The sequence below is a fragment of the Miscanthus floridulus genome, chromosome 9 (assembly GCF_019320115.1).
Source record: "Miscanthus floridulus cultivar M001 chromosome 9, ASM1932011v1, whole genome shotgun sequence".
In the NCBI taxonomy this organism is placed as follows: domain Eukaryota; kingdom Viridiplantae; phylum Streptophyta; class Magnoliopsida; order Poales; family Poaceae; genus Miscanthus; species Miscanthus floridulus.
This window is the reverse complement of record NC_089588.1, coordinates 57,348,667-57,372,586: the sequence shown is the minus strand read 5'-3', so window position 1 is coordinate 57,372,586 and position 23,920 is coordinate 57,348,667. Positions and strand designations below refer to the sequence as shown.

Here is a 23,920-nt window from a genome sequence, read left to right as displayed (position 1 = left end):
TTGTTCATATATAAGAACTTTAAATCACAACAAGATTAAGATACTCATTCTTGAAACAAATCTGTGGAATTTTAGTAAACGTATATATTTGTTTTAGAAAAATAGAAAAGTTTGTGTCTATTTATATCACAACATTAGCTTAGCTTTTGTAATAGCATAATGTTTTTCTATTTATGAAGCATTTTATTGAACTCAAGATAATTACATCGAGTTGCTTAAGATCACTTCTAATCTCTACATAGAAGCTCTCAGCCTAAAAATGTTTTTTTTATCAAAGGTGCAGACAGCCAGACACGCTAGTGACTATCAATCTGAAGACTAGACCGCCAGCACTCATGTGCGGAGGTAAAATATCGATGCATGTTTGATCTCTACCAAGGTCTGATGCCTTCTCCTTCCTTCTAGACTTGACTGACGCTATATTCATCATCCCAAAGAAGACACGTCATGTTCGGCCTTCACAAAGTGCCACGATGTCATCCTCCTCCTTGACTTTGTCAACACCATCTTCATCTTCATCTTCACTCCATGTACTCTTGATCTTCACGTGAGTGATATGGATCACCCTTGGACCCATTTGGTCATACTTAGTCCATCGGTCTCAAGGCTCCTCACTCGCCCATCACCACCATTGTTCCATCAGTGTGAACCTTGCTTGACCTTCACCTTTGGTTGTTGACCACTATGTCGCATCCATCACATAGACTTCACAAGACAAGAGACTACAACACAAGACACATTTTTCCACCCAACACAACACTACAATATTGTTGGTAAGCTATTAGCATAATCAAGCATATATGACTTGAGAGCATAACTAGAAAGCCTCAAATCATCTTAACAATCGCACATCATTCTTTAGTCATGGGCACATATCAACCTTGACTTCTCAACTATAGCTTTTAACTTTCCTAGATAAATTTCCAACAATATAATCCCCTAATAATTCATTGTCCACAATTTGAAGCTGTTTGACCAAATACACTAGAAAGTGTTAGTTGTGTATAGATTTTAATGCAATAAAAAGGATTGAATGTAACAAATAGCGTGAACTCATGCACTAAAAATATCAAAGGATCAAGGAACTAAAGCCACTAATACCGTCAAAAGATGAAATATCTTATGTCCATGCACTAACAAATGTATAATATTGATTATTTCTGATAAGGCAAGATTTTATTTAATTTTCAATAACACTCCATTGTGATGACATAACTTTTCTAAAATAACTCTAAGACTCTGCCTAACAAGAAGCACACAAACATAATTAAGGATTCTAACATGCACACTCTCATGGTTATCGATCCATACTCCATAGACTAGATCACCACCCATTTCTTAAGCAAAAATATCCTTGGCTTGTGCTAAATACTGCAAAACTACCACAACCAAACCCTATAAATCCGGCTTCTGGATGATAGCACAAGCACATAGCCAATGTATAAGTGAGTAAATAACTTGCAAAGGAGTATTAAATTGTGTCCTTTAAAAATGATACCACTAATGTTTACCAAAGTGACCAACAAGTTGTGGCCACCCGTAGTAGGACTACCATCTTTGGTCCTTTGTTAATTCCCCTTCACCAATTGCTGAAGATATGTGACATGCTATGGGGCATAGGTAGACCTGAAGCCACCTGAGTTATGGTCCAAATAGCATGTACAACTTGGCATTCAAAGAACAAGTACCTAATTGTCTCATTTTGTGGCAAAAGCAACATGTTTTGCTAGATTGCTAATTTCGCCAGGCTAAATCATTTTTTAGCATTATTCCTTTGCATAAGTACCATAACAAAATTTTGATTTTTAGTGGTGCCTTTAGTTTCTAAAAAAACTTATTAATATTAGGGACAACGATCTAGATTAATGTTCGGTAATGTGATTTCACCGGTTCTAGTGAAACTAGTCCCTCTCGCATACCAATTCGATGTTAGCAGTCATGGTAACAATTGGTTCCATGGTACTAGCTTGGGACATGTAAGGTCTTTGAGCCAAAAATGGTTTGGTGGAGTGGTTTAGATGACTTCTGCTATGCTGCATATCTTAGCTACTTGTCCTCCCAAAAACTCACCTATGCTCAACTCTTCACTATAAAGAATCCAAAGCAGAGAATTTGTGACTTCGTCTTTATAAGATTCGACCAGAAGTGTGAGTCCGCAGTTTTCCATTCAACCTATACTAAGTGTTTTGATCCTAAATAGTTATTTCGATAATTGCTACCATGTGTCATCTATGTTAAGGTGCTTAAATAGCATTTGCTAAGCAGGGCAGTGTTCTTGATATGCAAGTCATGAATTCGTAAACCCTCTTGATCTTTGGGTTGACATAATATGCTCCACCTGGTGAGATGATTTTTTTTTATTTTGATTATCTCCTTGCCAATAAAATATGGATATAAAACAATCCAGTTTCTTAAGAACACATCTAGGTATGGCAAAAAAATATACTCCCTCCGTTCCAAATTATAAGTCGCTTTGATTTTTTTGGTACATCCAATTTGCTATGCATCTAGATATAATATATGTCTAGATACATAGCAAAATGGATGTACCAAAAAAGTCAAAGCGACTTATAATTTGGAACGGAGGGAGTACATTGGGAGGCTACTCATCACTGAATTTATCTTTGCGAGTCTACCTTACTTAGAGGTGTTTGCCTTTCCAAATGCTGAGTCATTTCTCAAAGTTCTCTTCTGCCACCTTTTTCTAATTAATAATACCTAGGAAAATCTTCAGATTTACAGTCAAATAATTCAGTGTACTGTTCCATCGCATCATGGGCATCTCCAAAACATAATAGCTTATACTTATAGGAAATAATCTTTAAACCAGATACTCAAATGCACAAAGCAATAACTTCATGTTACGTCTATCTCCTTCTAGAATAGATAAGTCACCAGCAACTAGATGGTGCACTATTATACTGATTTATTCATCTTCTTTGGCCCTATTAATTATAATTGGTAACATCTAAGCTACAATGTTATAGAGTAGCGAAGATAGCGATATCCCTGTGTAGAACTTTTTTGGTTTGAAAAACTGCGCAACATCATTATTAACATTGATACCTATGCTGCCATCCAAAAAAAAGTCCTACTCCCTTAAGCTATCCACTTAGGCAAGAAGCCTTTCATATGTAGTCCCCGAAACAAGAAGGGCAGCATACTTTGTTATAGGCTCTCTCAAAATCTATTTTGAGTATCACTCCACTATACATTTTGAGTATCACTCCACTATACTTTTTGTTGTGATATTCATGATCCGTTTCATTGAAGATAACAACACCCCTGCGCATGAAGGCCATTTGAGCTGTGCTAATAACATTATCTGTCACTGTACTCATTGTGTATATATTAGAGTTGCATGCACATGGTAGTCACTTTATTAAACACTTTCAAACTCACTTTTAGTAGGGAAATTGGTCAGTATTGCTGGACCAGATTTGCTTCTTGGGCATTCGGTATTAGAGTGGTAAACCCAAAATTTAGACTAAACAGCAGTAGGTCTCCTACATGGAGATCATGGAACATTTCTAACTACTTGTGGACTGAAGGTTTCTCAAAATTTCTGATAAAACTCAACTGAATAACCATCATTATGTCATTCCACAAACCGCATCATTGATAATGGTAGGTTTAGTCCCACATCGGTAATTGATGGTGGGGGAGCACAACATATAAGGCGGGGGAAGCCCTCACCTATTAGACTAGTTTTTTGGGTTGAGTTAGGCCCAAGACTTTAGTATGTTGTGGGCCCCGGTGGACCTGGGCCTGAGCGGGTGCCGGCTCGTGGGTATAGCCAGCTGGGCTGGATCCACTGCGCACTCTAACAAGTGGTATCGGTGCTTGTGGTCGGAAAACCTAGAAAATCTCTAGGGTCACATGGGGACGGGGCAGCCCGTTAGTCTCGGAGGTCACACAGGTCGTGTGTGACATTGAGCGTTGGACTCGGGGCCTGAAAAACGTCTTCTGGATATCACACGGGGTTGTGTGATGTGAAGAGTTGGGTCCGATGTGTGATGGGAGAGATTGTTAGGTTTAATCCCAAATCGGTAATTGATGGTAGGGGAGCACAACATATAAGGCGGGGGCAACACTCACCTATCAGACTAGACTTTTGGGTTGAGTTAGACCCAATACCTTGGTATGTTGTGAGCCTCGGTGGACCTGGGCCAGAGTGGGTGCCGACTCGTGGGTATAGCGAGCTGGGCTGGATTCGCTGCGCACTCTAACAGATAAAAAAGAAAAGATAATGGCAAGAAACCACCATCAAGATCTGCTGAACTTCTGAAAACTAAAATAAATGGAGATAAGATTGGAGCGACATCATCTTGAGAGGTTGAAGCCATTAATGGTTCAATAACCTCCAGCAGGTGGAAAGGAGAACTGGCACTGGCAGCAATCAGGAGTGGATGGAGCTGCATGCCTCGCCTGTCAGTGGTCGATAACAAGGCCATGATATGCCTTCTATGGTGGTGCCTGACGGTTGTTCATGAAGGCGAACCAACGTAGGGGAACAAACTGTAGAGTACTGGGAAAAAGGTTTGACAGGTTGGGAGAGGAACAACACACTAATGATCAAATAGATTAGATTGCAAATTGTGATAGGACGGTGCAGGAAATTGAAATGACTGAACACTTGAGAAATGAACTTCGAAATGTTTGTTATAATTAGTATAGGTTACCGTGCATAATTCAAGGTCTCCATATGTCTCACCTTTCAACACTACTCTTATTTAATCTTTTACTTAATGCAGATGAATTAAGGGGAGAAGAATGGCACACACGTTTGCAAATTATTAGGGGAATTTCTGAGGGCTTGCATTATCTACACAATGAAAAGCGTATTATTCACATGGATCTCAAACCACTTAACATACTACTCGATGATGATATGGTGCCCAAGATTACAGATTTTGGTATATCAAGATTTGATGGAAAATCACAAACTATGAGTAAAGAACGTCATTACACACTGTAAGAAACATACCAAGAGAGACCATGAATGCCCCCCACCCCCCCACCCCCACCCCCCGCCTCCCCATCTCTGTTTACATCTGCTCACATAAATTTCTTTGTGCAGAGGGTATTGTGCTCCTGAATACCGATCCAATGGCAAGTTTTCCCTAAAATCAGATATTTATAGCTTGGGTGTGATAATCTTAGAGTTGGTGACCGGAAGTAAGGAGATGTGCAGCATCACAAATGTAAGTTGTTTTTCTCATAAAAATAAATCTAATTGTTGTGTATGATCCCTTTTTTACTATAATTAGTCATGCCAAAAAGCTAATTGTGCAGACAGGGTTTCTTACATGTTCTTTCATTCTGTATGGATCGCTCTCCTGGTCTCCTCTATATATTTGATTAGGTTAGATAGGCAACCAAATCAAAGCAAAAATACAATGCCAAGTGCCTGCATGCCACTCCAACCGACTACAATTAGGCCCTGTTTGGTACAATTCTGCTCCACCGGTAGAGCAGCTTGTTTTGCTTGGCTCCATAAGCAGCTTCACTGGTATAGCTAAATCTGTTTTAGGAAAAGAAAAAAGTCTATTTTTGGCTCTCAAACTCCAAAACCAGACATGCACAGCCCTCCAATTATTAAAACCGGACAACTTTAGCCATTGGCTGGTTTCAAATTAAGGTGGTTAATTAAGTGTACTAGTAGACGTGCATGTGGAATTCTAAGCCAGGATAGCAACGTGAAGAGAGGCAGAGGAAGACCGAAGTTGACTTGGGTAGAGGCAATAAAAGGAGACTTAGGATGGAATATATCCAAAGACTTAGCCTTAGATAGGAGTGCTTGGAAAACAGCTATTCACGTGCCTGAACCTTGATTGCTTCTGCTGGGTTTCAACTCTAGCCTACCCCAACTTGTTTGGGACTTAAAGGCTTTGTTGTTGTTGTTGTTGTTGTTGTTGTAGTAGTAGTAGACATGCATGTGCGACACGTACATGTCTAATATTTCATATGCAATGGCGGAATAAGAACTTTTGTTCTTACAATAAAATATGCATACAAAAAATGAACATCAAGCCATAAGGCTGTTAATAGTCCAATCAAGGTATGAGCATGACCAAAAGTGATCAAATTTTCAATATTTCATCATCCTTGATATTCTAGGAATATATAATTGTAATCAGTAATAATTTTCAGTTTGATTCCATAACCTACAAACCATGAGAACAAGAACAAGGTAGGTTCCAAAGCACATCATCTAAAAAATTTAATGTTGATATTGACTGATTCCGGTTCCAAAATTCTATAACAAAGCACGTAGACAGTGATGAATTAATTGGACTTGATTCCATGGCAGAGGTATATATCAACCACTGACAACCTATATAACACTATCAATGTATCTGAAGAGTAAAGACTATTGTGTTTTATTCAACGCTGCCCTGTTCCAAGGCTTCACATTTAACATGGTTAATATCTTCATGGAGACCAAATAGAAAAGCAAGAAGCTCATGTGAATCATGTTGATTAAAGCCAAGGAACCGAAGAGAAGAACATGCAAGTTTTTCCTTGTTGATGAGGTGCAACTTGTTTTCTATTAGCGGTCCATAAGATCTTCAACGGCTCTCCAAACAAAAGCAAATTTACCCTAGTTAACAAAAAAGTCAACAAACAATTATTTGAGTATTGGTTCTTTTCATACTTTGTTTATGAAGTAAAAGAGATTGGTTGTGAACCTAGCTCAACTCATCATAGAATTAGCTCTGCAACTCTGAATTGAAGCACGAGAAGATGAGAGACTCGAAAGAAACTTTAGCATAAAGAACAACGGACTCTCATGTAGACTATTGTTTCGATGCTCTATTGAAAAACTAAATTGCATTAAAGAACTGTTAGTTGTCCAGTGTAGGGTAAAGTCTCATACCGCAGGGTGGAGCCGGTCGAGGGGATCCCCCGCGGTGGCCAAGGAGCGGATGGTGGCGAGGCAATAGAGGAGCGGCATGGCCGGGGACGTGACTATTTTGACATCAGCGTCCGCCACCGTGCGGATGGCAGGTGGCATCCTGATAGCCTTCCGATCATTGCACATCTATGGCGGAAGTGGGAGCGGCGGTGCGGCGACACAACCGCGGCTGCCTCGGTTTGTCTCCTCACCTCTCGGCTCTGCGAGCCACTGAATTGGAACACGAAAGCCAAACTTGCCGAGCATTGTGGGCAAAGCACTCGCGTGATGGTTCCTCGGCGCCTACGGTTCCTCGGTGACTCGGGGTGGTTGGTGTCGTATGCCCGCAGTCTTCTCTCTCAAGCCCAATTCTCATCTGTTTTCGTCGTGACCTTGTGAAGGAGCGAAAACAGCGACCAAAGGGGGGGGGGGGGGGGGTGAATGGGAGCCGTAAAATTTCTTTTGAAACTCTTGGCCGCTGTCCCAAAAATCACCTCCAAACAAGAAGCAAGAGAACCGTGATGTCCACGATCCAAATGAGTGGGTGGATGTTCCCTAGGAACACAGCGGGGCACCACAAAGCAAACGGACCGAGAAGCACTCACACCGAATTGAGAAACCGAAAAGCGGATACTCAACTTCTATTGATAAGAAGCAAGTTCCCGAATCTAAAATACCCAAGCCAACCAGTGACAAGGGTACCTAGATAAGTTTCTTAGATTAGTGGAAAACCAAGACGGATCGCAAAACGGAGCTCAAATGCACAGACCGCGGAGGAAACAGCACAGCTACACTTCACACCGGACCTGTCTAGGAACTGCACTGGACATGTCCGGTAATCACGACCTTAGAAAAGCTGCTGAACTGGGCGCAGTCAGCACACACCGGACATGTCCGGTACGCTGGACAGCACAGAGCGACTTTGGGAGAAATAGGAAAAACCCTATCAAATGGTGTCCAAAAATTATGAAATTTTAACCTGTGACTCTAGACACCTTAGGGAAGATCTCCACCAAATTTCAGCTCCAAACTCGAAAGTTTGACCTACCGGACATGTCCGAAATTCATACCGGACATGTCTGGCATGTACGAGTAGATTTCAGTAAAAATCGATTCGAAGCCCGAAACTCGACCAAATCAACTCAGATCGACTTGAAACTTTGCAGGGATGTTCTTGGGAGTGTTGAGAAGACATCTTCAGAGCATCAACACCCAAAACCCAACAAATCGCAAGCAATCTCAAAATCCATCAATTAGGGTGGGGTTTTCTCAAAATTCCTCAAAAGAGTGGATTTTCGTGCTCGAGTTGAATCTGCCCAAACCACTTGGTGGGAATGATTCTCAGGTGTCCTTGCACGTTTTGATCCAACTCAAAAGACCCTAAAATCTCAGATTCAAAGAAACCACCAAAATCTCAAAGAGAAGGGTTCGGGGAGGAGAAAAACCAAATTTAGAAGGGGGAAATCAGATTTGGGGAGGAGAACAAGTGGTGCACGAAATTGATCCTTGGATTGACTCAAGAGGTCAGATTACAAGCCACTCCTTGCCAAATCAAAGCTAAGATGACAAAAAACTCAAGAACAAGAGCCACCCCTCTCTCTAACCCTAGCCTCCTCTCAACACCACACAAATGAGAGTGACACCTCCAAGGATGGCTGCCCCCAACAACCACTCCATATATATATAGGCGCCCGTCAAAAGACAAACGCCATTACATGAAGCACACAACCCAAATACCCTCTAGGGGTAAAACCGTCCAAGTTTTTCCTCGTCGATCCAACGGACCCGGCACCTTCTCGACTTCGCTTCGCCTCGACGCAAGCTTCGAGATGCCACCACATGTCCGCCGATCCGCCACTCCCCGGTTTTGAGGCCCAAACCGGTCAAACCTGCCGCAATGGTTTTGAGGCCCAAACTATCAAACCGTCCACGCCTGGTTTTGAGGCCCAAACCGGTCAAACCTGCCGCAATGGTTTTGAGGCCCAAACCATCAAACCGTCCACGCCTGTTTTTGAGGCCCAAACCACCAAACCGTCCATCCCCGGTTTTGAGGACCAAACCGGCAAACCCTCGTGCACGCCTCGCCAGGCATGCCTAACCGATGTTGACGCGTGTCCGACCTCCGCCAAGCTTGACACCTTCGCCTTCCTTCTTGACCGACGCCATCTACATCTCCCATGTAGATGCGTGTCCGGCCTCTGCCAAGTGCCACGATGCCATCGTCCTCCTCCCTGACTTGGTCGACGCCATCTTCATCACACATGTACTCTTGCTTGTTGATGTCCCCAAGTGTCAGCCACCATGATCATTCTTCTGGCCATCTTGGTCCCTCGGTCCAAGCCTCACGTCCGTCCTTCACTGCTCCCAATCCATCGGCACGGCACGTCTCCCTTCTCCATGTCCGTCGATCGTCTCCGTGCTCCACACCTGCGCACCAACATAGCCAAGAGACATGTTGCACAACACTCACAATACAACACAACTCAACACAACACCTCCGGTTAGTCATTAGCATAATCAAGCACATATGAAATATGACTCAACCAAGAAAGCCTCAAACCTCTCACACTTGTGTCAATCATTCATCACACACACACATGGGCACATCTCCACCATGTGTTCACACCTTGACAGTGATCTGCGGCCTGATTTCACATCCCATATCCTAGTGAATATACAAATGCATCTCGATGTTCAAGACTCCATAATTTGGAATTCGATAGTTGAAAGCACTAGTTTGGTTTTGGTAATTGAGTGACAATTGGTGGAGTAATGCTTTCATGGAGATGCTTGCGCTAGTTCCACACTTGAAGTTGAGCAAGGCTAGAAGATGGTGGAGATTATGTTTACCAAGCAAGTGCTCAACCTTGGAGAAGAAGAGAAGGAGATGGAGTTGGAAGCAAAGGTATATCAATAGGGTTTTGCTTTTGCCGGTCAAAGTGCAATAGAATGCATGATAGGGTTCAGGATAGATAGTTGTACTATTAAGAGGGGGAACTCTAAAGCAGTTATGGTTATCTAGTGCCACTAGGTGATGACTAACAAGTGCATGTGCATTAGATCTAGTGACGTGGTGAGGATGCTAGTGAAAATGCTTTGAAACTGATAACTCATGTGCTTAAGGTGTTTGCATTCATCGAAACACACATTGGAGTTGCACATTTGAAAAGAGCTTTGAGAGAAGGGCTTAGCGCAGTTTTAACAGTGCCCCTGGTGGGGAAGCACCGGAGTTTTGGCTCCAGTCTAACCACTATTTGTGTTGATTGCTTGCTCTATTCTATCGACCACTGGTTTTATCTGATGGTGGCTAAAACAAAGCACCGGTGATATCTGCATAGGAAATTTCAACGGAGACGTCGCTCTCTGGTTTAGGGTTCCCGGGAAAACCATACTTTTTTGGTGGCTTCAAGAACCTTCTGTAGAAGGTTCCCAGGCCCACCGGATTTCTTCAATGCTTCCCCTGGATGGTCAGGGGAGAAAGGGGCCTGCAAGACCTTTGTGCAGCACATCTAGGCTCGGAGTTACCACCGGATTTCTCCGGTGGTTACTCAAGGGCAGCAGCGGAGCTTGTAGCTCTCCCACGGCTATTTTACCGTTTCAATATAGGCTTTAGATAACTGTTAGTTGTTAGGATCTTTTCTCTGATGAAGCTTCTCTGGTGGTCATCAGAGTTTTTTGGTGACCCCACAAACAACCCTCCAAGAGCATAATGGCTAGTTGTTTGGTGGTGGATATAAAAACAGGGGAGTTCAAGCTCTTTGCGACTCTTGGCTCCCATGGCTGATACTCCCATACTCAGAGCTCAAGAACACACTCCACTCACATAGGCTTGTTTGAGATTGCATTTAGGTGATAATAGGAGTGATCTAGTGCATTGTTTTTGAGAGTTGGTGTCGCGGGGTTGAAACCGCGGCAAGCATTGTTGTTCGTCGGGTGTCACTGAGTGTGGGTCTCCGGTGGCTCGGGTGGACTCAAGAACACAAAGAACACAGAGAGGACGCATTGATTTATCCTGGTTCGGGCTATCGGGGCCCTACGTCCAGCAGCAGATGATCCTTGTATTCAAGAGCACCCAAAATCAGGTGGTTACAACAAGAGTGTGTAAGAGATTTGGAAGGGGATCGCTCGGTGATCTCCCAGGCTCGTCGGCGGTGAGGTTTCTTCTCCGTCGGAGGGGAAGAAGACCGTCGATGGGGAGGAGTTCTCGGTGCTCCTCTCGGGGAGGCCCTGCTCTCGGTGTAGAGCTCTGAGTTGTCATGAGGATTCTGTTCAGTTCAGTTCTGTTCCTCGTCCTCCCCGTCCTCTCCGGCCTCCCCCACCACTCTAGGATCCGACCTCCCCTTATATACTAAGGTAGGTCAGGTACATAACAGTTTGGGGGTTTAGTCTATGGTTTACATACGCCGAAGTCCTGGAGGGTGCTGCTGCCGCGTGGATGGACCTCAGCGTTGTCATGGAATCAGAGAAGCCCTGGGTGTCATCCGGCTGCTCTGTTTTGATGCTCGGACCGTCAGGCCTTGTCAGCCTGGACCGGCCTCAGCTCCACCAGGTGCACCTTCTAAGGCTTCTTGGTGGCGAAGGTGTTCGGCTCGTGGGGCTGATGAGCAGGCCCGCAAGCCCCCGAACCCCTGAAGCCATCGGAGGGTGTTTTGTCCCCTTGTGTCACGCCCCGTGCGTGACTTTGTCGGAGAAGTGGATGACAACGTTGCGCCCGTTGGGCAGCGCCGAGGAGCCCCCGAGCCTTGGGCGTCGGGGCGCCAAGTTCCAGCTCTGGCCCTTGACCTATGCTAGAGGCGAACGCACCTGAGGAGTGTAGCCCCCGACCGATCCTACCGATCCCTAGGATCGGTCGGGGGGTCCTTCGGTCAGGAACCTCTTACCCCGAGACTTGACATATCCCTATGTTATGATCTCGTCAGTTAGCATCTTGTGGCACTAGAGAAGCATGGTGGTTGTGTATTTCTTGCTACTTTTGGTGGTTGCCGCCACCTAGATGGCTTGGAGCAGGTGGAGGTTGTTGAGCACCGCTTGGTGATTGTGCAGAGCTCTGATCAATTGATTGTGATGGCTTGGTGCTTATTCTCGTAGAGACTGCAAGAGCAAACATTAGTGGAATCAAGAGGCTAGTTGGAGTGCCTTGTTGATTCACCATCTCATAGCGAGCACCCATGTTGAGGGTCAAGCTTGAGGGCTTGCTTTGCTTGTGGAGGAGTGGAAATCCAAGGACTCACCTCAACGGGGATGTAAGTTGTCGGCATGCAACCAATCCTTGGTTGGAAAATTCTTGTGTCTCTTGCCTTGTTGGTTTGCCTCCTTACTACACTTTCTTTCATTGTTCTTGTTCTTGTGTAGTTGGTAGTGTAGTTAGACTAGTCAAGTTGAGTAGCCTAGTTCAAGTAGCTTGTGTGCTCTAGTTGATAGCTAGATAATCCTCCTGCTACTAGAATTTTTTAGGAAAGGCTTGCATTGAAGTGCTAAACTAGGCTTGTAATGCTATTAGGGATCACTTTTGTCTCTAACCTTTGTGCCTAGTGTTTTTGTCCTAGAAGGGATATTAATTAGGCTATTCACCTCTTCCCCCTCTAGCCATCCATTAGATCCTTACAATAGCTGATGACAAGTACTCCACGCAATCTGTGTGCTGGATTTAGTTCAAAGGATCCTATGCGAGGCACAAGCCGAACCAAATTAGGAAGGTCCATAAGGAGAATAAATGTAAGATATTCGCTTGGACACTTAGGAAATAAATTTGTGGGGACGGTCCCATGGAGCAACCATGGGCACCCACCATGAAATCGTGATATATGTGTCTATGTGCATGCATCCAATGTATGATAGAGTTGTAGTTTTTCTTTCCAACTAGTCATCCTATATTTAAGATAATGGATAGAAATCCAGCCTCTATTGTTAGGTTTAGTCCCACATCGGTAATTGATGGTGGGGGAGCATGTCGTGGGCTTCGGTGGACCTGGACCCGAGGGGTGCCGACTTGTGGGTATAGCGAGCCGGGCCGGTATCCGCTGCGCACTCTAACAAGTGGTATCAGAGCCCATAGTCGGAAAAACCTAAAAATCTCAGAGGTCACATGGTGACGGGGGAGCCCGTTAATGTCTCGGAGGTCACATGGGTTGTGTGTGATATGGAGCGTTGGACTCAGGACCTGGATAACGTCTTCCAGAGATCACATGGGGTTGTGTGATGTGAAGAGTTGGGTCCGATGTGTGACGGAGAGATTGTTAGGTTTAATCCCACATCGGTAATTGATGGTGGGGGAGCATAACATAAAAGGTGGGGGCAGCCCTCACCTATCAGGCTAGTCTTTTGGGTTGAGTTTGGCCCAAGGCCTTAGTATGTTGTGGGCTCCGGTGGACCTAGGCCAGAGGGGCGTCAGCTCGTGGGTATAACGACCCGGGCCGGATCTGCTGCGCACTCTTACATTTATATCCACACGTGGATATACACAGCCATAGTTTACAAGAGGTTTTACACTCGAAGCCTCAAAACTAAGGTAAGCAAAAAATAAAGAGCAATAAGACTACGAGAGCTAGAAAGACTAGCTTCCAACTTCTATTCTCTTGCTTCAAACTTGCTTTGATCTTGTGCCGCAACAATCATTCGCATCTAGTTTACTTAGAAACTATTGATGTCAGGCCTCAAAATTTGATCTCGTGTAGTAGCAATCCTTCACATCTTCATTTACTTAGAAACTTTACTTCAAAACGAAGTCACTAAAGTGGGAACCGTGCGTGGAACACGACATAGACACACCGTCGCTACCCGTCCAACATGGACAGGAATTTCACCGGCCTGCAAGATCCACATTGAGAGAGGAGGCGTGCATCGACAGACGTGTCCAAGGAGTACGGCTCCCAGAGGCAAAGGCGTCGTCAGCCCAACAGCAAGACAAAGGCTTTCGCCTAGCACCCAACCCACTCTCAACGACAGCACACCAACGATCAGCATGAACTAGCATTGATGGCTGCACATGGACTATGGCCACCACTGCACAAGCCTGCACACGAACATTGCAACACAATCCCGCACACCAAAGATACAACAGGGAACTTGTGTGGCATCTGCGCCGCCAAGCGCAGCACGGGCGGCTGCCGCGCCGCTGGACGTGCATCGTACTCCCGCACAAGTCTCCACCATGCCCCTGCACGGGTCGCCTCCGCGCCACCGCTCGCGGTGCCGCCACACCTTCTCGAAACCGCTCAACGCCTGCACCAGACCCATCACGCGCCGGCCACGCGCAATAGAAGGCGCCAGCCACCAGGGAACAGCCACAGCACCACCAAAGGCGCAACACCACAGCCCCGGGTGAAGCAGCAGGCCTTGAACCAACCAGCACCACAACACCACCTTCCTAGCAGCGTGCCCAACTTCTAGCTGGCTGCTCCGGCAGCGGCGAGGCAGGGGATGGTTGGGAGGACGGCGGTGGCGGGATTTGTAGAGCCGCCCATGTCGCCACTTTCGGACAACGCCGGCTCGAATAAAGATACGTTGACGGATGGAGATCCGGAGCAGTCGTCCTATATTTAAGCGACAATTTCATGGGTTAGATGTACGGCCTGTTCATCTGGGCTTGTTTGACTGATAAGCCATGGCTGAAAGAACTGTTGGCTGATTTGGTGTGAGAAAAATACTGTTCGTTGGCTGAAAAAGTACGACTTATAAGCCAAACAAGCCCAAACGAACAGGGTGCTAGTCTTTTACCTGTGTGCCATTAAAAAAGTTTGCAATTGTTTACCTGTGTGCCATTAAAAAAGTTTGCAATTGCTAGACAATTGCAAACTTTTTTAATGGCACACAGGTAAAAGACTCTTAGATGTATGTGTATAAACACATGTTGTGAATGTACAGTTGGTGTCCATGGTTGCTCCGTGGGGATTAGAGCAATGCCAAAGTTCTCTAAAGCCATCACCTGGTTCCAGAAAAATCGTCTGGAACCAGGTGATGGCTTTAGAGAACTTTGGCATTGCTCTAATCCAGCAAGTAGATGAACTATTGACTATCAGCACTTGGTAGAGACAGCAGCCCGGTCTATATCAAAAGGGCACTGAATGAGTTTTTTAAAACAGCTTCCAATCAGATTTACAAGTCGCCTTGAAGGAATTGTTTTTTAGACAACTATTTATAGAGGCGGCTTTTAAGAGTGCCGCCCTGTTAATTGATCTACAGACACGATCGCTTTAGAAAGCTTGCTTCTGTTAATCAATTAACAGAGGTTGACGACTTAGGATACCATCTCCCATCTCATTATTTTTAGAGGCAGTGCCCCCAAATGCCTGCCTCTATTAATCGGAGGGTTTGTTTCTTAAAATCATTAGTTGTGATGTCAACTTAGAGCTGTGGGGTCTGGAGTGTGCTTATCTTTTTGCATCAAGCATGGTCATCATTCTAAATATCTTCTGTAAAAATGGCAGGTGTGTAGAAGATGGAGGCACCGGTGGAGAAAATCAGGGAAGCACATACGATTGGAGTACCAACAAGTGACTAAATGTCTCGAATTGGCACTACGATGCATGAGTGAACAGCCCACAGATAGACCTCATATAAAGGATATAATCACTGAGCTTAATGAAATGGCAACTGACAAGCACATCATCAGCAACACCATTGAATCAACGGTTTCCAAGGTATGTTCTTAATATCCATGAACCTCAAGCAGCTTATTTGATTTGTCAAACCTGCCAAAACATGACTTGTACAACAGTGGTAAACTCAACAATACATTCATGCATGGTAATCCAAATCGGTCTTCACTTAATTGCAGAATATCTCTTTACCTGATGACATGCTAGGGATTGAACCACTCGAACTACAATTACCTGTTAAGCTTCAAAGTCAGATATCACGCTCAATTAAGCTGTCAAATGTAACAGATGACAGCATTGCCTTTAGGATCTCAACGTCAAGCACATTGCCGTACTGCATAAAACCAGAAAATGGCATTCTCCCACGACAGTCATATTGTGAAGTCACAGTAACATTGGATGCAAAAAAGGCACCAGACTATAAGAATAGTAAAACAGGGGAGTTTAATGTGGAGAGCACCAGAGTGGATGAGGGTCTGACAACAGCGAATATTACTGATGACGTGTTCAGGGAGGAAGCAGATAAAGTGGTCGATAAGGTGACTTTGACGGTTAGTATACATGTTGATCATGTTGGTATGCATATTTTTTTCTTTTAAAATGGTATTTACATTTATCTTGACATACACATTATCAAAGGCAAATTCAAATACAAAAAGTATTATGAACAATTGAATATCAACTAAACGTTATAAACCCATAGCAACTGTTTATTTAGTATTATTATTGCTATGGAGTACGTTGATGGAATTATGAGGCCTCCAGGCCCCACACATGTGGATGAGGGGCCAATTGCAGCAGCTCTCATGCGCTTGCAAGCCTCTAAGTGTGTTTGGTTGCAGGGACGAAGTGGGATGGGATGGGACGGACCTGGGACGAGCTGTGTTTGGTTGGGAGGCCAGCAGGGTCGAGGACATCCCACATGCGAATATACCCATCAGATGCAGGGCGTCCCCGTCCCCAGAAATTTCACGGACGGGGACGCCCCAGGTGGGATGAGCCGCTGGCTGGCGACTGCGAGGAAGAAGAGGTGACGCCGGGCTCGGACGGGGTCGCGGGCAAGGGCTTCGGTTGTGGCCGCGGGTGAGGCTCCAGTTGCTGGCGAGGGCTCCAGTCGCTGCTCGCTGGTCCGGTTGCGGCGGCGAGAGGGCTCCTGTTGCGGCGGCGCGAGGGGCTGTGCGTGGCGGCAGCGCGAGGGCTCCGGTCCGGTTGCGGGCTGCGGCGCGAGGGCGCGCAGGGCCGCCGGCTGTGGCCGCGCGCGGGCGAGGCGAGCGCGCAGGAGCGGGAGCAGTGAGACGGGTGCTGGGGCCGCATGGGACGGGGGTGAGACGAGCGAGCGGCGGCCTCCGGCAGATGGGGGAGGACGGGGGCGAGGCTGCGGCCTCTGGAGGCCGGCAGAGCGCGGGCGAGCAGGCGGCCGGGAGAGGGCGGAGCCGCAGAAATTCCCTCAGAGCGCGGCCGGAAATTCGACCCGGAAATTCCGGTGGGGAGGAAGAAAAGAAAAAACAGAAAAAAATAAGCTGACAAATGGACTCCACGTGTCAGTGGGTGATCCCACTTGTGATGTCTCCAAACCAAACAGAAAATGGGTTTGTCCCATTCCCTCTTCAACCAAACAGAAACTGGAGTCGTCCCGTCCTCGTACCATCCCAGAAACCAGAGACGGGACCGTCCCATCCCACCTTGACTTCCAACCAAACGCTACCTAAGGCTATCTCCAACAGGAGACCCAATACGGAACCCAAACCCAAAATAGGTATTCAACAAAATACCTATAGCCTCCAACAGAGTACATATATGGAAGACCTATTTTGGGTGCTAGGAAAAGCATAACCCAAATTTTCCTCTCTCCTGAAGACACATTTGCAGAAATGGTTCTCTTTTGGGTCTTGTTGTCGGAGAAGACAAAAAATAGATATTGAACCCTTTGCCTGTAGCGCTACCCAAAGAACGAATGTGTCTTATATTTTGGGTCGCAGTTGTTGGAGACGGTCTAAGGGCATATGCAACCCATGCCGTAAAAGGGTACTAAATCCACCTTTTGGCCCTTAGCCGCGGAGCAAACCATTGCATGGTAGTTTGGCTATAAACAACTTATATTAGCTCCGCCTAAGTCGAGGCCTCGGTGCTAGTAGCATAAAAAACAACAACATACTTCCAATCTATGTTGCTCATTTGGTTTGGGAGAGGAAATGAGCAGAGGGGGAGACCCCCCGTTAACATTTTCAACTGATTGGTGGTACCAAGAGGCACAGCTAGCATGTTGCACTGTTTTGTGCTAAGCCAAGGTCTGCTAGATCCTATGTGATATGGCATATTTGATCTATTCCAAGCTACTGGGGCCAATCTACATGTCTTCATTGGGGTCACCCGACCTAGGTAACTTTTCGAAAAAAACACTAAAAGTTCTTTTATCCACCTGCAAATTAGTCTTTCAAATAGAGAATCAACATGTCTTTGATCCTACTGCTTAGTGCTTGACCCAGTGACATGATATCCTGGATTCGCCCCTGTCAGGCTATACATGCTCTAACAACCTGGCGAAGTGCAGAGGCATGGAGCCTACCCTAGGGTGCCACCCCCATAGTCACAGGACCAGGACCCAACCATCCCTCTTAGGGCTAGTTTGGCAGCCACAGGGTGATTAACCAAGGGAACTAAATGGAGGAGAGGTATTTTCTGGACAACAGAATCCCCGTCCATCCACAAGGAAGATATCCACGCATGGAGAATTTCCCTTCTGTCATTTGGAAGCGGAAGGGCAGTGGCCTTCCGTGATCAAGGAAATATGGAGTTTCTTTATTCGCTGTTGTCGCATAATCTAAATGCACTTGGAATGTCAATATACCAGACTATTCCATAAATTTAACACATATATTGTCAAGATATGATCATAAAATTAAGGCTCCAGAGTCTAATTCATACAGAAGTTCTATTTAAGTACCATCTTACACAAAAAAGCTAACCTATGGCTTTTATATGATCATCTCCATTAACATAACATGTGTGGTAACGAAAAATAAAACGGGACATGAGTCCATTAACATAAAACGGGGAAAAGTTTGGGTTCCCAGCTGTTGAGGCAGCTTCATCCCTAGCAAACCCCATCATCTGCAAGCCTTATTCTTTTTTTTCGCGAGCGTGTCCTTCTGACACGTGTTTCATTAAGCAGAAAAAGAATGTTAAAGGTTACATCGTTCCTGAGTAATCCTAGCATTACTAAGGAAAGGCGGAACCCTGACAAGAGCAAAGCACGTAGGTTTAAATTACATAAAACATTTGTTGTGACACATTAGCTAGAGCTAACGGCAGTAAGCTATGAAGGTGTTTGGAGCCTGCCAGAGACCACGGCTTGGCCTCCTCGACGACTGCTCGGAACACCTCGTCCGCGGTCGAGCACGCGCCGTCGAACGTCCTTGAGTTCCTTTCCTTCCAGAGACAATGAGGGAGTCGAACGTCCTTTCATTCCAACTAGGAAAGTGAGGGAGTCGAAACCTCACCTCACCTCTTTGTTGATTCTCTTGCGCGACGTCAGCCACCATGACCAGAAACAGTCACCTGCTACGACCAAAAAGTCTTCAAGACCGAGAATGCCCAGAGCTGCGCTCCAGACTTACCTACTGAAAGCGCAAGATAGCAAGATATGGTCGATCTCTTCAACACCAGACGTGCAAAGAATGCATGTCGGAGTTTGCTGCAACCCGTGCCTGTGCCAACAAGCTGCAGTCCAGCATCTTTTGTGCAGCTCGAGCCAAAAGATGTGCTTCACCTTTGCCAGGGCGGAAACCTTCCAGAGCTCCTTGGCCCCGAGAGGCCTGGAGGCCCCGCAGAAAAGAGCGCGATAAGCCGACGATGATGAGTAGGACAAGCTGGCATCCCACCTCCATCGCAGGACGTCGTCGACACCCACAGTCAAATGCACATATTTTGGACGACCTCCCAGAGCTTCAGGTAGTCGACTAATACTAGCACAGTGAGCGGGCCTGTGATGTCACCGACCTAAGCATTCTCTGCTATTGCGTCCGCCTACTGAACGGCCAAGGAACCTCCGGCCCACGACGCGCAGGAGGCTCGGCGCGATGTCATGTACCGAGTGGTCTTCGGGCATCCATCGATCGAGCCAAAAAACAGTGGAGTTGCCATCACCTAGCACGATATCCATAGCTGCATGAAATGCCGTCAGCAAGGTCTTGTTGCTATTCGACGGAAGCAATGCCCAAGGACGGTCGGAGTGGAGTTTGCGCAGCCACTCCCATTTGAATCTGAGCGCAATGTCGAATTGACGCAAGTCGATCAAGCCTAGCCCTCCAAGATCTTTAGGACGACAACCGACTGGCCAGGCCACCTTGCACTGCCCGCCGGCGACGTGGTCAGTACCCGACTAGAGAAATGCTCAACGATGTTTGTCGATTTCCCCAACCGCCCATGGGGATAAACAAACGACAATGGAAAGGTGAGTTGGGATGGCGGACAGAGTCACGGCCGTCAGTGTTGCTCTTCCAGCCAGGTTGAGCAATGATCCTTTCCATGCCGGAATTCTCTTGGCCACCGTATCGACAAGAGGCTGTTCTTTGGCTCGACTCAATCTGTGAATCGATAGGGGTATACCCAAGTACCGACATGGGAAATCGGCCACCCTGCATCCAAATGATGTCTAGAAGAATCCCGCCTGTTCAGTAGAGCATAGGATCAGGGAGGCAACATACTTATCTATGTTAGTAAAGAGGCCTGAGGCTTCTCCAAACACCCTGAGGATCTCTCACATCACCGCGACATCCCCATGCACTAGGGCCAGGAAGACGACCAAATCATCAGCGTAGAGCGACGCTCGGCAGCGAGACGCCCTGGCAGGCAAAGGGCTGAGGAAACCATTTTGGTCCGCTCGGCCGATGAGTCCGTTGAGCACTTCCATGACTAAGACGAACAACATTGGCGACAAAGGGTCCCCTTGCCTTAGACCTCTGGCGTGACATATCCTACCTCCCGGCCGGCCATTGAGAAGGATTTTGGTGTTCGCAGTGGATAGCAAGGCTGATACCCAATCATGCCAACGACGGTTGAATCCCAAGAACTCTAGCAGGTCTAGGAGGAATGCCCCGGAGACGGTGTCAAATGCCTTTGCGATGTCAATTTTTAGAAGCATCGAGGACCATCTGATAGAATGCAAGAACCTGGCAGTTGGCTGCAGTGTTCTGAAGTTATCGTGGATGCTCCAGCCACAAATGAAGGCACTCTGATTGGGGCGAACGAGGTCATTCAGGAACCTAGGAACCTAGACAGTCGGTTGGCCAAGCATTTGGCAACCAACTTACCAAAGCTATGGATAAGACTGATCGGTCTATAATCCTTGATCTCCTCTGGATTTTCCTTCTTCCACAGCAGGATCATGTATGCCTCATTGACCAAGTTGAAACTCCTAAAACCCCTTGACCAGAAAGCATTGAGAGCTCTCATGATATTGTCCTTGATGATCGTCCATGCATGTTTATAGAATAGCCCTAAGAAACCATCTGGACCCGACGCCTTATCGGACGGTAGGCTAACAACGACCTCCTAGACTTCTTGCTCGGAGAAGACGACATCGAGCTGCGCTAGGTCCAAAGTAGGCAAACCTAACGCGTTGGAGCTCACGTTGGTTGACCGCGGGAATTGATGCCCCAGAATGCTGTCGAAGTGCTCGAACAGAGCTTACGCCATGTCTTTGTTCTGAACAAGCTCCGAATTGCCCACTTTCAACGTCGTCAGTGTGTTCTTCCATTTTCGATGACATGCTTGCATATGAAAGAATCTAGAGTTCGCATCCCCTTTAGCAACAAGATCTTTGAACATTGCCGGTAAATGGTTCTGCTGAGCGACGCCAAGCCCAAGCATTTCATTTTGAGTTCATTGTGCAAGAGTTTTTCCTCGTCTGAGGGATCGCGTGACTCCTCGGAAACGTCCAACCCAAGGATTACCTCCCTTGCAAGCGATAGTTGTAATCGGACGCTCCCGATGTTCTTGGAACTCCAAGTTTTCAGTGTTGCCGCCATGCTACGTAACTTGTAGTCGATGATGCGAAAGGGTCCGCATGGATGAGGTTTGCAGACCAACCCAAGGCAACGACGGAAGAAGTTCGGAAGCTTGGCCCAGAATGGTTCAAATCTGAACCGGCCGCGCGCCCACTGAATGGTGTTGGAACGTAACAACAGCGGACAATGGTCCGAGCAATCGGACGACCGGGCCTTCAGTAGGTGATTGGGGAATAAGGACATCCAGTCGGCGGTGGCAAAAACCTAATTCAGCCTCTCAAGCGTAGGGGTGTCACGACGATTGCTCCAGGTGTAGCGACGATCAGAGAGATGCAGCTCATCAATCTCCATCCGGTTAATGAAGTTTCCGAAGCGACGCATGTTTCGCCTGTCAAGCCGACCATTGTTCTTGTCAATGGCCTGGTATATCATGTTGAAGTCTCCGCACAGGAGCCAAGCGCCTGGGCATGCAGCACGAACGACGACAAGACTATCCAGGAACTCAATTTTATCAGTATCTTCATGTGGACCGTAGACGACCGTGATCCACCACTGTTGGCTGACAACATTCCTCATGGAAGCTCTGGCAGAGATGGAGAACCGTTGGCGGGAGACGTCCACAACCATCCAAATGTCAGAACGCCAAGCCATCAAAATGTCCCGGCGAGGCCTACGAAAGGGAGGAAGCAGTAGTCGAACTGGGGTCCTAACATGTCATTAACTAGAGCAGGCGGTACATCAACCATCTTGGTCTCCTCGAGGCACAAGAGGGAGACCCTTTCCTGAACTACGAAGTACGAACTCCCTAATGGAGCTGCGATGTGCACGCGTGTTTAAGCCACATACATTCCACACAAATACATTCTCGCTAGCCATAGACAACCGAAGTCTCGACCATCTAAGCGGCAGACGTGAGGGTTAACATGCCTCCTCGAACATGCATTCGACCCCCTCCAGATCGAACTTCATCAGCTCCCACAGGGCCGCCCCCTTAGCCGAGTCCAAAGGCTCCTGGAACACCTGCCTGAATGCCGCTATTTCCTCATTCGACCTGTGCTGTTGAAGGTTGGAGGGGTTCCACTTAGTGGTTAGCAGTCAGCACCTTCTGTGCCTGTAGCGTGGCGTTCGCAGCACGTGAACCACACTTTACCGCAAGGCGTCCACTCTGACGAATGGAGGCGGAGCATGGGGAGCGACGTTTACGATGGCGAGGCGGTGCCTTGAACAGCGGTGTTTTCAGCGGTGCACAGACATGTCTTGCAAACTCAGCCACTAGGGCGGACGGGGAGGCCAGCGCGTCGACATAGTGCGAGGCCGCAGCCATGACGTCTCGGGCTGGAGAAACGCTCACCCGTGGGCTCTGGGCGTCCACCGATAATGGGCCGCCCAGGAGGGCTGCCCAAGGACACGGCCAGACTAGGCCGTTCCAATGACCCCAACTCAGAGGCCCAGCAGCTTGGCTTATCAACGACTGAACGACATGCCTGTGGAAGCAACAGGATTTCTGGACCATTGATCGGGTCCATGGACTTGTTGCCCTGCGCACCCATGAGCAGGGAGAGATCGTCGTACAGCCTTTCCCCGAGAAAACCACGATTCGCGCTGCCCTCAGCACCACGATTGACGAGCGACACATCATCATCGCACCTTTCCACGGGTTGGACCACCTTGCCCAACCCGGAAGGCGATATAGCCTTCTCGATGAGCGGTCAACATCCCTTCCGAAATCGACTTGGGACAACCGGATGCGACTTGCCACTAGGCCAAAGCTGTCCTACGCCTGCTTTTTGCCGAAGGGCAGGGTCTCGAGCTCTAAGCGGGTGTAGGACCCAACGCTCTCGCATGCCCGCACCTGCTTAGGGCATCCCCAACAGCCTGAGTAAATCGCCGGCTACTGTGTTAGCTAGAAACAATAAAAAAAATGAAACAGCCAAGATAGGGAACGCAGGTCAGAGACTCAGGAAATTTGGAAAGTCGTGCGAGCTAGGCGCTTGCTTCGTCGCTAGCGCTGTAAATTTTCTCATCCTCTCCTCCTGATTGGATAAGCCAGTCCTCCTAGCTAGCAAGTTGTCAACCGTTTGGGACGCCCTTAGGCAGCTACTTTTGGGGAACCGGGCACTCCATGGTGCCCATGACAATGGCTCCACATAGCCTAAAGGCGGGTCCACTACCCCGGCCAAGCGACTGGGCATCGTTGCTGTCGCCGGCAAACCTGACAATCCTCGGACCCCACGACGAACGGCCACGACCGTCATCGAAACTAGGGTGGTAGCCGTTGTCGATACTGTCGTCGGAGTCGTTGTCGTCCCCCGCACCGCCACCCCACCCCTCGTCATCGGACGAGGCCGACAGCATGGTCCAGTCCTAGTACTCCACGATGCGCAGCCTAGGGAGGTCAGTGTGGACTACCTCATGGG

General features: G+C 47.2%; 1 protein-coding gene across 10 annotated transcripts in view; it reads left to right on the top strand.

The window, feature by feature from the left end:
- LOC136483740 (uncharacterized) overlaps positions 1–23,920 on the top strand; it is a 52,487-nt gene that overhangs the window by 5,711 nt on the left and 22,856 nt on the right. For 9 of the 10 annotated variants that reach the window (XM_066480889.1, XM_066480890.1, XM_066480897.1 and 6 more), the window contains exons 5-8: positions 4,755–4,974; positions 5,081–5,204; positions 15,325–15,537; positions 15,675–16,046. In XM_066480889.1, the coding sequence (XP_066336986.1) occupies positions 4,755–4,974; positions 5,081–5,204; positions 15,325–15,537; positions 15,675–16,046 (929 nt within the window). The remainder of the gene's footprint in view (positions 1–4,754; positions 4,975–5,080; positions 5,205–15,324; positions 15,538–15,674; positions 16,047–23,920) is intronic. The other variant, XM_066480892.1, reaches the window with a different exon arrangement.